Below are 16,786 nucleotides of genomic sequence, written 5' to 3' on the forward strand. Positions count from 1 at the left end.
TTGTTGACATTACGTTTGACAGTTTGTGATTGTGCGTGTCGCTCGTTTCGCCGATTTTATTTATAAAATATCACATTTTGTCTATTAATAAACCAACTGAATACTTTTAGAACAACATTTAGATACAGCAGGGGCGCTCCAAGGTGCAGTGTTTATATCACAAGCGCGTAATTAAATGATATTCCGAGCGCGAATATTTCGTGTGTGAATTTGTACCGAAACGATGTTTTCGTTTGTAATAACTGAATTTTCTTGTGATAATGTGATCTAGACAAAGTTTGGCCAGTGTCTGTGGGCTTGAAATAACCGTATCACATATCATTGATCTGTACAAATCAATGTATTGATAAGATATAAAGTTGTGTTTTCGTTCTGATTAGGAAGGTTCAGAAGTGATAATCTGGTATGAAAGACGTGATAATAGAGTGTACAATGCTGTCGTGGTGGGTCTATTGAACTATTGACTTGTTGTTTAAGTGTTAAGTGTGAGTGTAAATAAGCGAAAATGCCTGGGAAGATAAAGGTGAAAGTGTTGGCAGGCCGGAACCTCCCGGTGATGGACCGGGCTAGTGATACGACGGACGCGTTCGTGGAGATAAAATTCGGGAGTATCACGCACAAGACTGATGTCTGTCGAAAGTCCCTGAACCCTCACTGGAACAGCACAGAGTGGTACAGGTTTGAGGTAGGTAACATTCTGTTTTTAAACTTAGAATACATAATTCTAAAAAAATACTATTTTAATCCCTACCCAACAAAGAAGGTTTGACTTTTTTATTTTCATAACAATAACAGTGTGGCCAGTGTTTATTTTACCCTGTTGAACTGACACAAACAGGTGGTTTTTATTCATGACTCTTCTAATGTTTGTTTCAACTAGCTATTCTTGTCCTCATAAATATTATTTGGTTACAACATAAAACAAAATTGTTTAACTGACCACACAGTAGCTGACAAACACCTTCCTTACAATTTATAGATACCCACCTACAACATTTTTGCACATCTTTATGACGATAAATTACCAAACTATGTTTTCAATCTTTAGTCACCTTTTTTTTTTATATAAGGGGGAAATCTATGTAAGATGTCTAGCTTTTTGGAGAGAAAGACTAGGGAGTGTGGGATTTTTACCTCACTAAAACCACTGCGGTGGCCCCCTCAGCACTTATAAAGTGGCAGGAGCATGGTGCAACACCTGTTAAGGTACATAACATCTTTAGTCACCTAGGTAGATTTTAATGGCTATCCATTATCAATCAAAAGTTATTTATAAATATAACTGGTGACAGTAAAGTTTTTATATTCACTCATCAACATAAAAACAATGCAATGTCAAGGTAAAGGTTAATTTATAAAATAAAGAATAGTGTATACCTATAGTGTTATCCTATCTAATATTATCTTTGTGAGAAGACAATAGCAAATTATTAAGCCAGAATAACAATTATAAAGTTAACTATAAAATCTGGAGTTGAAGACTGCTTTAGGTAACTAAGGTTCTTATCAACTCCAAATTGCAGAAGCAGGAGTAGAAACGGGGTAGTTTTTAGTCAGTAAGAGTCTGACATTCCCTCTCTGTCATTCAAGTCATTGGTTGCCCCCAAAAAGTATGTTAACTATGTACGAATATAGTGACTATAGAACTTTAATAAAAACTAAGTTTGTCAGATTTACTGCCTTACTCTTGATTAGTGACTGCTTTATTAGTGAAGTAGAACCAAGTGCCACTGCTGAGGAGTCTTGGGTTTGAATTTTGAGTGCGTTAACTATAGTATTTATGGAGATTTTTCTATTTTTCGAAAATTTTCAGTAATGACATGATTTCTGAAATTGTGCATAGCTTATGGGAATAGACTCACCATTTTACATGAGACTTGACTTTCAACTGGTGAATATACATTGTGTGGACCTCTCACTGCACGGTTGGCACAGTGACCGGCTGCTGTGCAACGTGTCGTGGGTTAGATTCCCGCGCTAACCAAAAAGTGATAATGGCATTTTCTAAGTAAAATTACCATCGTTAGCCTAGAGTCAAGAAGTTGGGCAGTGTTTCACCCCATTCGTCGTGCGCCAGTCCTCTCTCCGGTAGTGTCTATCTGCTGTTAGTAACACACATTTGTGCACTATAATATTTCCTGTGCAGTGGGCTAGTCTAGTTAGATAAACTGGCCATTATGATCTAAATCAATCAGGAGACTTATATGTGCACCTCTGCTTACAGGTTTATGAATTAAAAGGCATGAAGTTACATTAAGAATAATCTTGTATAACTAACTATATTGCAGATAAAAATCATAAAAAATCGAAGTTACTGTAAACAGCTGATATTACTTTCGATTTCCTACATAGTGAATTAATATAGGTCATATCGAAGTGGTCTTAGATAAGAAATAGCTGATAAGCTTAACAAAGCTATGTTTCATAATGTAGTAACTAAATAGAGTGGGTATGTTTATTTGTAAATAGTCAATATTTTTAATTGTTAATTAAATAATATTCAGGATCACTCTAGTTTAGGGACTAGCGATACACTTAATGTTACATCTGAAAATAAAAATAAATTGTGATATAAAATTAAGACCACCATTGTGAAGTTCCTTAATAAATAATATTATGGAGCGCAAAAAAACCATCATTCTTTAGCTTCAATAAGTAACTATTAAGCTATTTCCAACTTCTTCATGTTCGGCGTTCCATCAAATTGATCAATACGGTAAAACGGGTTGAATAGGATAGGGACAAAAGAGGGGTGAATAGATACTAGTTATGAAGAATTTCCCTGTACCTATTCACCTCTCGATCCCTATTCACCCCGTTTACTGTACCAATTCCCTAGACGACTAGTTATGTGAAAGCGAAACCTACATTTTCAGTGAGAAACATGACAGGGTATGAAATATGTCGCACGTGCATCCGAACAGACTCAAAATCTACGCAGACGAAGTCGCGGGCGCAACATTGGCCACATAAATCTTATTAAAATACACAAATTGTAAAATACTAGCCTACATGTCGCACTGCAGACTACAAACAATGAAAACCGCTGGATTTGCTTACAATCTAGTCACTCCAAACGTTTTTATGTGCGCCCCTAAATCTTCGTAATCGCGTAAACCAATGTAAAATACGTCTTACACCGAGTATCAGTTAAAAGGTTTAAGTCAATACTGACTTTTACTATGCACATAAAACGTTAAATTGAACCAATAAAAATGTAATGCCGAATGTACTGTGATTGCGTAACGTGATTAAAATTGTTTGCGTAATACTTTAATTAGCACATAAATTAATATCTCGAATTAAATATTGCAAAGCGCGTCTTGTCAAGGTAGGTAGTTAAAAGATTTAATTGTAGACAGAGAGCGGGGGCACACGATGCGTTGCGGCAGCGATGCGGCGCCGGAGCGATGTCGCTGCGTCGTTTTAACTACATAGAAATAACTATCTGTGGCATGTCATACGATGCGCTCCGGCGCCGCACAGGACTTGCAACCACCCAGACAAGGTTGGTGACGGTAAATGCGTTGCGACGTCGGAAGCGCACCACTCAGTTGTTTTGCGTCACAAGGAAACTTTGATTAACAGACTGTCCAAAGCTGCTACGGTGCCGCTGCGACATTACAACGTTATGCCCACTGACACGGTGAAACGTTTGCGGAGCGGAGCCTCGTGTGCCCCTTGCTCTTACACCCCAGAATACTCTTACACTTTGAAAATGTCTCATGTGCCGAAAGTATGTGCAAAACTGACGATAGACAGTTTCGTGCGCCTCCTTGCCTGAATGATTAAATGCCCCCATAAACATGGTTTGTTTTGTCAAAACAAACTCATTAAGTCCAATGTACTCTAAGAACAATTGGACTAATAGAGACCTTCAAATGTCTCTCCAAAATAACTAACTATGTACCTACCTAGTTAAACCTAGTTAAAGGAACGGATACTTAACTAGTTAACACCTCTAAACATCTTCCAACATGTATAGCTCAAAACATGCTTTTTTTGAGAGGGGAAAATCATCCGATTACTTCTCCCGCCTTGGGCGAGGCGAGAGGGAGTATCAGACTCTTACTGACAAAAAACCACCCCGTTCCTACTCCTGCTTTTCGAGCCAGAGCCCCGGTAAACCCGCTAGGTAGTCCGCAGCTTCGGAGCTCAAAACATGCTACGAAACTTTATGGAGTCTTATTGGGTTGCAAAAGACAGACAAGGAACCTCCATAAAACACGACTGCTGACTGAACTTGCTCCCAATCTCTTCAAGAAAAGATCAGAACAAAACAATGAATATTGAGAGTCAGCCAGAATTCAACCGATCTTTCTGCATAACCATTATTACCTAAACACGAGACCAATGCTTAGCTGAACGATTTAACAGCAACAAAAGTAACCGGAGCTAATTAGCTGGCGTACAAAGAACCATAAATATTAATTGACCGAAGAGGCGTCAACGATGACCTTGGGACAATATTATAATCAGTTACACTCATTACACAATGTAGAACATGTACAATATTATGTACATAGCTATGTGTTTAATGGAACAGCTGATACGTCTATCCTGTGTTGGACTTGGACTAAGAATAGAAAACGTAAATGCACGTGTGAAAATTTATAAAGGGGATATGACTTTCTTTGCTTTTTGCTCTTCATCATCATCATCAGCAATGCTTTGAATCTCTTCTATAGTTATTTGGTTTTCCATAACTAATTAGTTAGTCTTCTCGATTTGCAGGCGAATTGGAAATCGCAGTTTTCAACACGTTCAGTGCCACCGACTCGCCCGGACAGTCTACGTGAATTTTATTCCAGCGCTGTAGATTCGTCCGGCGAGTTCAATGCTGTTGCTATTTTTTCCAAAATGCATGTGTATTTTCTGCTTCAAATACATAATACTGAAGACTAAACAAACCCTAATCTAAAGTATTGCGTGGTGGGTGTGGTTAACCAGAAAACTCTGTCGAACGTGTAGCAAGTTGGTCTCTCGGTTGGCTCTTATAACACCCACAGAAACAGTAGCCGTGGTGACTAATTCCACTCTACCATCTCCACAAAGCACTTATTGCTCTTGCTTCGATTGAAACCTTGGCCCGCCTGAAATGATTGGAATGTTTCTCATTCTTTTGTTTACATCATTATGTAAAGCTTTGTTTAGAAATGCCTGTCACAATAAAGTTTTCCGAACAGTTTAGTTACAACAAGAGTGATTAACTAGTTTCCTCTGTAGTAAACATGTTACTCTGGTATGGTCGTAACAGTTTGAAACTTTTTCTAAGTTCTTTCTCCAAAACATTGATCTGAATCGATATTTTAAGATAAGAATTATATTGTTGGATTTGTATTGTATTCGGGCGTTAGTCTAATGCCCGAATACTGAAATGCTACTCAATTTTAAGTAATATCGTGCTATCTCTGTAGTTTTATAAATAATTGATAGCGACAGAACTAGTTTTGAGAGAGTCTTAAAATAGAGTAGCGTTTGAGTAACTATTCGGACATAAGCAAACAAAAGAACTATTCTGTTTGTAAATGTCCCCTCTGTGTAGCAGGGATGAGAGCGTATGCTTTTGGAACAAGTAGGTACCTTTTATTGATTGCCTTATTCTTCGCCGTGGCATAGCTGATCTAATCTTGTGTGAAAGGAACAATAAAAAATCCGACTTCAAAATAGCAGACCTTGCACTGAAAAGTAGGAATAGATAAAGAACTTTCATATTTCACATACTAGCCTCACGATTTTCATAATCTCTGAAACGTGCCAGAATATTTGGCGTCGTTGACAGTGACGTCATACGGTCACTTATGCCATGTGCCGTTGCCAGTATTATCGCGTCCACGTCTGGCGCTCGTCTGCCTGCCCATTTGTTTGTGCATTTCCACAATGTGTGTATCCAATGATTCAATATTGATTTGGATTGACGCCAACTAAAGTTTTATTGGATAGCTTTTTTGCGCAGTCTTGATTTTGCGGTGATTTTGAGTGTATGATTAATGGTTATGGTGGTTCAATTTCTTTTTATTTGCTGGAGGCTTCTTGAAAAGAAACTTGATTTTGGACTTTCTTGTTGCTCATAGCTCGCCGTTATCATCCACGTACAGGCAGCACCTTTGAAGATAAAACTTCCTAATCTTATAAATAGTTATTTTAAATGCATGGAAATTATAAAAAAGCCTGTTTTTAAGTTTTCCCCTCGTCATTAAATATTGGGATCTCTAACCCAAAATCAGGACAAAGCCCGCATATGTAGAAGAGACATATCTAATCCAGCAGGGACAGTCCACTGACTGTCAGGGGCTGATGATGATGAAGATTTTGATAATTCACTCAGGTGTAACTTCTTACTAACTAGTTACTTACTTATAACTATATAATACAGATGCACCTATATTTCGTCTTCTAAGACCTAACAGCTAGGCTATTCTTTAATTCTGTGAATTTGAAACATTCAAAATGAGCTCGATCGCATTCTCGTCAGTCATTGGTCGAAGTCGTCGAGTCGACAGCAGAAGTCGCAGGTGGACAAAATAGTATCTGCTGTCGCAGTCTTATGGAAAACATACCAGTTTAACTAAGTACTTATTGTTCCTTTAAACTCTTCTGTCTGTTTTGTCTCAAATTGTCGCTTTCAGAAATATTTACAAGCTTATGTGTATTTTTAGAGCAATGTCCTCTAGTCGCACTAAACACCGTTTGTTTTTCAACACATTTGCGAATTCGCAAGATGTTTTCGCACACGTAACCGTCTGATGCGTAGGTAAAATACGGAAGCTGCGATCATTTCAGTATGTTTTGTTTGGACATGTAAGCTGTGATGAAGGAAATATTGTCTAAAGAATGGAAGATTATCGTATGTTTAGGATATTTTTGGATAATTCATGTACCTATGTGCGTACAGTACTGTTTGTTTTTGATAATAATAGATGTAACTGCTTTGCTACGCAGTTTCTTTCGATTGCTCCGTAGATTGGTCCAGTAACTTCAGTACCCTTAGAAGGAGTTTGATTTACGTTTAAAGTAATCGATTCATTTCGATTACTTTTGGCGCTCTGATTGGTTGGTTTATTCGAGCCAGACAGTACTGATTGGCCGGCTCGTTTGAACCATCTAATCAGAATGCCGAACGTGCTCTCCTTTCTATCTCGTTAAACGTAAATTCATACTAAGGTCAAAGAAAGATAGAAACATAATGCAGGCGCTTTTAATTTTACTGGAATAGCTCTCTTAATGTATCGATAACTACCTCTAAACTTTTAAGCGTCGATAGTTATAAATGAATGAGTTGCAATAACTACGAGTATTTACTGAGAAGTTACGACAGCGTTAAAATACCCCATTCGTACATAACTATTGATTACATCTGTTTTCGATTTCGTATGGTCCATATATTACTAGGTAAATGGTAAATGCCATGCACTTGGTCAAAAGCCAGCAAAATCTAGTAAAAACAATAAAATAGATACCCGATTATCTTCTAAATGACCTTGACAAATTCTCGTTGCATTTTAAAACAATAAACCCAAAATAAAATAATTAGTTACACGCGTTCCGCGCATTTTGTGTGCAACTATGTTATCTGTTTATGCAAGTCTATTAATTAGAGTGACTGACGTTGTCTGTCTTTAAGATTTGCTATTGCACTTCCTTTTCCAATGTTAATCTGTCAATCGATTTAATACCTATCTATATCTATACTAATATTATAAAGAGGTAAAATTTTTAAGTTTGTATGTAGGGGGTAATATCTGGAACTAGTGATCCAATCCTAAAAAAAATTTCACTGGTAGAAAGCTACATTATTCCTGAGTGTTATAAGCTATAAATTATTTTTATAACATGTATATTAACCGAGCAATCACAATCTTTTGTCTAGCAAGTCGAACTGAAAAAGCTCATAAAACAGAATAATATGCATACGCTGCAGCAGTTGCTTCAACAGTTGCTTAAAATTGAAAACATTTTATGGCAATTGGTTTGTCTTAATGATTTCTACAAAAAAGTCCGCGACACCATATTTCTATCTTTTATATCGACGACTAATCATCGACAACGGCCAAGTTTGGCGACCAAGGCCAAGCTTGGCGACTATGGCCAAGCTTGGCGACCATGTCAAGTTTGGCGACTATGGCCAAGCTTGGCGACTATGGCCAAGCTTGGCGACTATGGCCAAGCTTGGCGACCATGGCCAAGCTTGGCGACCAAGGCCAAGCTTGGCGATTATGGCCAAGATTGGCGACTATGGCCAAGCTTGGCGACAAAGGCCAAGCTTGGCGACTATGGCCAAGCTTGGCGACCATGGCCAAGCTTGGCGACAATGGCCAAGCTTGGCGACAATGGCCAAGCTTGGCGACTATGGCCAAGCTTGGCGACCAAGGCCAAGCTTGGCGACTATGGCCAAGCTTGGCGACCATGGCCAAGCTTGGCGACCAAGGCCAAGCTTGGCGACTATGGCCAAGCTTGGCGACCATGGCCAAGCTTGGCGACCATGGCCAAGCTTGGCGACCATGGCCAAGCTTGGAAATTATGGCTAAGCCTCCAAGGTTAAGCCCACATGGCTAAGCTTGGAGATTGGACTATGCTTACCTAGATATGTAAGTGTGGGAGAGCCATGCTTTGGTACGAATGTGTCGGCTCGACCGGAGTGATACCACGGCCTCACCGAAAACATGAAACAACGCTTATGTTGTGTTTCGTTGTGTGAGTGAGGTTATCCTCAATCAAATCCCCGATTCCCCAAAAACCCCCAAACTACGCAGGCTACGCATTTGCAACGCTTCTGGTGTTTTGGTTATCCATAGGCGGCAACGATAGCTTACCATCAGGTGATCCGTCTGGTCGTATACCGGCTTGCACCATAAAAAGTAGATAACAAGCCTATTCTATTTAAGTTGTATGTTCTAAACTCTTAATTATTTCTCCAGGTAGACGAATCAGAGCTTCAAGACGAGCCACTCCAGCTCCGGCTGATGGACCATGACACGTACTCCGCCAACGATGCTATCGGGAAGGTGGTGATCAGCCTCGCGCCGCTGCTGGCGCGGGAAGCCAACAATGCCAAGAGTACTGCTACTCCTCATGGGGGTAAGTGACGTTTGAGATCTGAAGATTAAAACGTTTAAATTAGCTTGTTAAAGTTACTATTTTCTCCCGTGGCGTTGGTGCTATCTTTCTTTAAATTATGTTCAAATTATAAGCCTATGATAATTATACGATTTATTAAACGATACCTATAATAATTCGGGAGCTTCTTTTGAAGAGGTTATCAGAGGGTTCATCTTGATCTTCACTATAAGTAGTATGTATATATTATATGTAGATAGTATATGTAATGTTATTATGTAGGTTTATTATGTTTTTATATTATTTAAATATATTTTGCTATATATTTGTGTAAGTAAGTATATTGTATTTTTTTTTCTTCCACTTGAGCTTGCTCCATGCACCTACCACTGGTTCTTCATTGCACCACCTGAAGGTTTGGCTGGTAGAGAATGCCTACGGCATTAAGCCCACCTAATGTACACACTCATGTGCATGAAGTATTAAATAAATAAATAAATAAATAATTAATAACGAAATTATGTACCTATTATTCTTTTTTTTTTAATGTAGTGGCAGACGCGACATTTACTACATATTTTCCTCGTTCACATTGCTCGCACTAACCAGAAAGCGACTGTAGTAAATTAGATCATTCCACCATTGTTTTTATATGAAATATAGTTAAAGTATTAAGAAATGATGCCATGAGAAAGCTAAAATTAGTACTTTTATTATATCTCAAGTTATTACAGTAAACAGGAGTCTTGGTTTGTTTGATAGTAACGACAAACTAAACTATTTTCTCCACATTATTATCTCTCCCATCTATACAACACACATGTTGATCAAAACTTTGCCAAAACGATTAATTCTTCTTTATCTAAAATTCTAAAACTGAAAACTGTACATGTATAAAACTAAAATCAAGATATTTTATGACTGCTCTCAAAATTGCACAGACGAGACACAAAATCTTTCTGTAACGATCTTGAAATACCTGTTTTACCTTAAACAAGGTTACAGTTCAATTGATCGAAATCGCTGAACATTTATTGGTGAGATTACAAACCCATTGAAAACCTTAAGGATTCCCAATTACAAAGAATAAGACAAAACACGCACCTTTGGACTGGCAACGCACCTATGACTTCTAGTCTTATGGATGTCCAATGTGTCCATGGGTGGCGCTGATCTCTTACCATCAGGGGCCTTAGTCTACTTAGGTCGATCATTGATCAGTGCAAGAGGGACGGAGCTATACAACCTACATAGAGGGACGGAGCTATACAACCTACATAGGACGGAGCTATACAACCTACATAGTTAGCTCCGTTCCTCTTGCACTGCTCAATCATCGACCATTCTGACACAATTGTAATAGCAGACTAAGGCCCCAGGTGTCTCGTTTGCCTCCTATTTCATAAATAAAAAGCACTGTCATATAAGCCCTGTTTACTATACTTGTGTTCTATAATCCTAAAATCCTTTGTCACTCCCACAGGTGCAGTGATGTCCGGTTGGATCCCAGTCTTCGACACGATGCACGGCATCAGGGGCGAGCTGAACGTCATCGTGAAAGTGGAGCTGTTCTCAGACTTCAACAAGTACAAGACTTCCAGCTGTGGAGTGCAGTTCTTTCATTGTATGTATTATTTATTTTTTATTTATTTTTATGGCACTCCAACGACTCGTTCACAATTCATCTTTTTTAAAACATTGTAACAGATCTTATTATACAGAGTGAACTTGTCACTTACAGGTGCACAGCTTATCTTATGGTTTTGGAAGTAGATAGTTAATTATTGAATTTCAATGACCACAGCACGTGGCATGTACTTGAGGCACACGTTACACTTTTGTTTTGTCCAGGCATGTTATAAGTTTATTACTGAATACAAAAAAACTCAAGTCGACAGTTCGGTTCCATCTTTCCTCGTCTAGTACTCTTCTAACCGAGGCAGACAATCTAAAAATTCTTAACAATATCATCATTTACAATAAACAAAACTTTTTAAAACATAACGAATGGTATTATGTATAACTAGAACTTAGGTAACTTGAACTTCCTCTCTTCAGGTCCAATGATACCTCCCGGCTACAGAGCGACATCTATCCACGGGTTTGTAGAGGAACTGGTGGTGAACGATGACCCGGAGTACCAGTGGATTGACAAGATCAGAACCCCTAGAGCATCCAACGAAGCTCGACAGGTGGCCTTCATCAAACTTAGTAACCAGGTCTGTAGGATATTTAAGTGCCTAACTTAATGCCTAGAGTTTGATCATGGTCTTAGAATCTATAACCGTGCCAACATTCTGATAACAAAGAAAAATAACTAGTATACCTACTCATAACTAGTTAGTATACTACTAGGATGTACAACATTACGTAATTGTTCGAGAGTACTTGATTAGTTTCGTATCGCAATCAGGGCTCATAATCATGATATCATAACTACATGCCCGTGAACGTACTTCGCGCAACTAATTGTAATTGGATTTCAATTACTATCTTAAACCGTCAAAAATATCAATTTCAAACTGTCTGCAAGCCATTAATTACAATCTTTGTATACAAATTGCTGTTCGTTAGTGTCGTTAAAATTCGAGAACGGCTAGACTGATTTGGCAAGTCCGGGAAAGGTTTATAAGGTGAGAAAATAATGTTTGAGGCTGTACGAAGTTTGTCGGGTCAGCTAGTTTAAAATGTAAATATGTTTGTCGCCAGGTCCAGCGTTTAGTAGGTCTGAAAGCAGCTGAGCTGGGAGCGAACGCTGTGGTGGGTTACCAACAGGACTTCGATCTAGAAGGGGAGGCAGGAGTGGTGGCCAGAGCTATCGGTATGTGTGGTAACATTTAACCGACCTTGCTAAGTAAGTCATTAAGTAAAGACTTTCTTATTTTTCTTCAGTCTATACATGACCTGGGAAATCTTTCGAGCACTCTTTTTTTGAGGAGAGATCATCCAATGATTTCTCTTAGCTGCCGACTACCTTGAGGGTATGCAAGGATCCGGCTCGAAAAGCAGGAGTAGGAACGGGATGGTTTTTAATCAGTAAGAGTCTGACACTCCCTCTCGCCTTGCCCAAGGCGGGAGAAGTAATTAGATGATTTTCTCCCTTTAAAAAAGTGTAACACCTATTTCCAGTTATGTTGTGACATATGTTTGTGTAAAAATATGTCTGAACAGCTAAGATACTTTATTGAGCTGGCATTTTTCACTACTGTACCAACAAAAAAATATCATTCAAATATAATCTCCTATCGATTGCAGGTACCGCCGTCAGTATAACTCCTCTCCCCATGCCAAGCCAAACATTAAACATGCCACCTTGCACGCAACAGTGAGTACACGCCAAATTCAACTCTATTTACTATGCAATAAAATTCCAAATACAAAGACAAAAGCAAGCCCCTTCAATTTAAAATTTATTTTCTTGTACCAAGGTTTTATAAGTCTATTGATTTCTTAAGTATAAGCCAAGGTTACTGTAATCTAGACTAGTCTATTTCAAACTAAAAAGCTTTAAATGTTCGTATTAGATATTGACAAAACAGTAACTTAGTTTAAACCAGAGTTTTTTTGTTAAACAATTTACTTATAGTTATATTTTTGCATGGTTTGTTGTGTCCGCTAACTTAAAACAGACAATTAAAAAAGTATTTGGACATTTTGGCGACTGATAACGAGAGTATTACTGAGATGTCTGCTTACTACCAGACGCATCAAGAGGAGCTTCAGAAACTTCTCTCGATCTTGAATCCTAATGCATCAGCTTTACTCGATGAAACGGATGCTATTGAAGAAGACGAGAGTATGGATGTGCAGAGGCACCCCAGCATCAACAGCTACGCTGGAAGCGTCTCCATATACAGAGACGAATATCCGCACAGAAGCAGCCTCAGACACCTATCAGAAGACCAAACGGATCTGAACAAACTTCTCAACAGAGAGAGTGACGATTCTGACTCTTCAGGACCTATCGAAAAGCTGAAGAAGATCAAAACTAACTTTTTTACTAAGAGATTCAGTCGTCGGTCCGCTGGTAAACAATCTTCATCGTCAGACAAGCAAGAAGACACCATATCTCTAAGATCTAACGCATCTGATTCCTCACGCATCTCACTAGGCGATATAAAACATGAATTGAGGAAATTAAGCTTGAAGAAACCGAAATTCCGTAAACCATTCGTTAATAAGGAGGATGAGGGCGAAGGCATGGCTTCAATCCTCGCTAGATCGATCATTCATGTTCAAACAAGTCTCGCCTGTATTGCTGAGACTCAGGATTCAGAAGCCTCTCCAGGCTCAACCCTAAGACGAACGAGTGAATCTGAGCCTGCCCTCAACATATCTGATGATGAGAAAGTCAAGGCAAAAGAAAACGATGGACCCACTGAAGAACAGAAAAAGATGCCAGAAATAAGATTCACTTCTTTGAGCAATATTAATTCTGATCAAGTAATACCGCCGAGGGAGCGAAAGATATCAGAGTCTTGTCCAGCTACCCCAATGCCAGAGAGAAACGAAAATCTCCTAACATTACCTGGAGAGCCTGGTTACTACGGGTCAGTTTCCTCTGCACTCTCGGCTGAAAGCTCCGAGATAGAGTCCAGTAGCGATGAAGAAGACGATGATGAAAGTTCTGATTTGAAAACAGATACCGAGAGGTCCATTGAAACTACTAGCTCTATAGTGCAATCAGTTCTAAGCCATGACATTAATCCAAAACTGATTGCTAGCATGGATAAAAAGCTAAACATCCTTGAAAGTAGCCCGGATCTTACTGAAACTAAACCAGTAGAAATAAAAAAGGAAATCGATAAGAAAACAGAAGTAGAACAACAAGTATTTGATAATCAAGTGCTTATTGATAAATGTAAATCACTGGAGTCAGTGCCTCGAGAAGTCGAAAGTAAGATAGTTGTCGAGAAACCAGTGAGATCAAACGAAGCTTCGACGTCATCGGTGAAAGACGCCACGTGTGTAACAAAACCCAGTAGCCATCATATTAAATTCCACAATCCCTTCTCTCACAAAAAGCCTGCTAAAAGCATTAGCGAGCCGTCATCTCCAGTAGATAAAGGTAGCTTCGTCCATCGCTCTTCCCGACGCATACGACGTCAATTGTCAAAGTTGTCTAAAAGCCCTATGATTAAAAGTATTTCTCATTATTCTTTGCATCCGAAAAAGAAGGAGAATAAAACTCCTTTGAGTCAGCCTGGGTCGTCCTCCGATGTTCGTTCGAAAGCTCCGAGCGAGACTGTCCTGGGTTCTCCATTCTTATCTTATAACGATTTGATGAGTCTCGACAAGGACAGTATTGATACGAACAAATTCTTCCACAAAAGCGATGAATTTGATCACGTAAAAGTATCCATGTATATTGGATCGGAGCCTGTTTCAAGGTCCTCTCTCAGTGGTATTTCGTCTCTTTACCATAAAGAGGAACCTCATCATCACACTGAGAAGAAACAATCTCTGAAGCCTACAGGATTGGTTCACACTGCCATGGAAACTATCCTGCTAGATAAAGTCCAGTCTTTACTTCTACCTACTTCTCCTGATTCAGAATCTGTTAAGAACAAACAGTTTTTCGATGACGTTAACGAGAAGTTAGGTAAAGTTGAAGAGTATAGGAATAACAACAATTCTTCATACGGCAGTAGTATTAATATGGCACCATCTAGTAGACCAAAGAGTCAGTCTCCGCCTGTGAACACTAGACCAGTTGTAGTCGGTGGTATTAAGAAGGTTGACAAAGGACATGAACATAAAAATAAACCACCAAGTTTAGTACAAACAGCGATGGAAACTATGCTTATGGATAGAGTTCAGTCTGTCCTTATCCCTTCTACTCCAGAGACTCCTCACCCAGAAATCGTTTTCGAAGGAAACGATCGAACAGAAACTGGAGAAGGATCCAAAATGAAAGTTAAGAAACCTATAGCTTACATCCAATCTTTGCTTAGTCCGAAATCTCCAGACCATACTTCACCAACTGAAAAGTTCTTTGACAGTAAGCCTAAAAAGAAGGAATCCATGTCAACTGGACTGGTTCACACGGCAATGGAAACAATGTTAATGGAAAAAGTCCAATCAGTTCTTGGCCCAGAAACACCTGAACCAGTCTCATCTGTATTTGATGATTACGATAGAGCACAAAGGCCGGAAGATTTTAAAAAGAGAGAGGAAAAGCCACATGGTTTAGTTCAAACTGCGGTAGAAACGATGTTATTGGAAAGAGTCCAGGCATCAGCCCTTGGTGGAATTGTACCAGATCCTGTTATACCTACTGATGATAAACTACACGAGTCGGATAGGAATGAAAGTTCGTCCGGTTTAACTCATACAGCTGTTGGTACTATACTCATGGATAAAGTCCAGACTTTGGTTGGACAGCCTGGTGTTGTTTTCGCTGTCCCACTACATACGGCTGACACAGATTCTGATAAGTTTAAAAAATCCAGCAAAGATGATTTAAGGCCTACTGGTCTTGTGCATACAGCGGTTGAAACTATGCTTCTAGATAGAATGCAGGCTTCTGCACTAGGAGCGCCAGTTCCACAACCGGTAGTTCCAGCTGAGGAAGACCAAGATCGTATTTCTGTTGATACAAACAAAAAGGAAGAAGTTGGTGGACTTACTCATACTGCAATGGAAACAATATTGATGGATAAAGTCCAGTCCTTAGTTGGTCAACCAGGCATCACGTTTGTCGAACCGAAAACGTTTTCTGATGATGAGCTGGAAGAAGCTAGTCATCGAAACGATGATTTAAAATCACCTTCTCTTGTCAAAAATGTTGTAAAGAATATATTGTTAGACAAAGTGCATACTTTAGCTGAAGAGAAAGAAGTAGCTGTTGAAAAGATGAAAGAAATATTTGATAAATCACATTCTCGTGAAAATTTGAAGCCTGAAGGTTTGATTCATACTGCTTTCGAAACAGTTCTGTTAGATAAGGTTCAGACTTTGATACCTACTGAACCAGATACATCTGAAAATAAGAAAGAAGACGAAAAAATTAATGAAGATAAATCAGAAATCGACGCTGCGATAAAACCGAAAGTAATTCAATCTGAAGCTGACAAATCTACAACACAAAAAGAAACAATAAAACAAATAGAAAAAAGCAAATCAGTACCCGAAGCAAAGAAAAACAAAAAACTCACTCGCCAAAATAGCGTAGAATCAATAACAGAGACCGATACGCCTAAAATGTCCAAACCAGCTAACATTTCACCTAGCGACGTAACTAAGCCTGTCATAGTGTCTCACCCACAACTTGGTGCACTAGAAACCATACCTTCGTTACCAGAGACCAGCGTAGACGAAGTAGAACAAGTAGACCAAATATACCAAGTAGACGGAGTAGACCAAATATACCAAGTAGACGGAGTAGACGAGACTAACAATAGTGTGTGTGATAACTCGCATGCCGTGTGCGATATCAACAGGAGTGAACGAGACAGGGATAGGCGCGAGGATAAGTGCGACAAGGACAGAGGATCGCCGCGCCACGCTCGCCATGAGTCGTACGGTGGGAGGGAGCCGGCTCAGGCGTCGCATGCGCAGAACTCTTCCTTGAACGCCACGTCAACGCCACTGGGCATTCATAGGAGGTCGTCCGATTCTGATCTTAGTGTAACACCTAAAGGTAAGGAAATTATTAACTTGTGTAGTACTTACTGTATTTACTAGTTTCCGATGTGAAACTAGCATTTCTTATCAATGTAAAGAGTGT

The 16,786-nt window shown here is 39.2% G+C and overlaps 1 protein-coding gene across 1 annotated transcript in view; it reads left to right on the plus strand.

The window, feature by feature from the left end:
- Positions 1–15: 15 nt before the first annotated feature.
- LOC118277793 (uncharacterized) overlaps positions 16–16,786 on the plus strand; it is a 38,940-nt gene continuing 22,169 nt past the window's right edge. Inside the window, exons 1-7 of the mRNA XM_050700248.1 lie at positions 16–685; positions 8,919–9,078; positions 10,541–10,681; positions 11,116–11,276; positions 11,767–11,878; positions 12,313–12,382; positions 12,687–16,699. Of these exons, the coding sequence (XP_050556205.1) occupies positions 506–685; positions 8,919–9,078; positions 10,541–10,681; positions 11,116–11,276; positions 11,767–11,878; positions 12,313–12,382; positions 12,687–16,699 (4,837 nt within the window). The 5' untranslated portion in view covers positions 16–505. The remainder of the gene's footprint in view (positions 686–8,918; positions 9,079–10,540; positions 10,682–11,115; positions 11,277–11,766; positions 11,879–12,312; positions 12,383–12,686; positions 16,700–16,786) is intronic.

The sequence above is a fragment of the Spodoptera frugiperda genome, chromosome 18 (genome assembly GCF_023101765.2).
Source record: "Spodoptera frugiperda isolate SF20-4 chromosome 18, AGI-APGP_CSIRO_Sfru_2.0, whole genome shotgun sequence".
Classification (NCBI taxonomy): Eukaryota; Metazoa; Arthropoda; class Insecta; order Lepidoptera; family Noctuidae; genus Spodoptera; species Spodoptera frugiperda.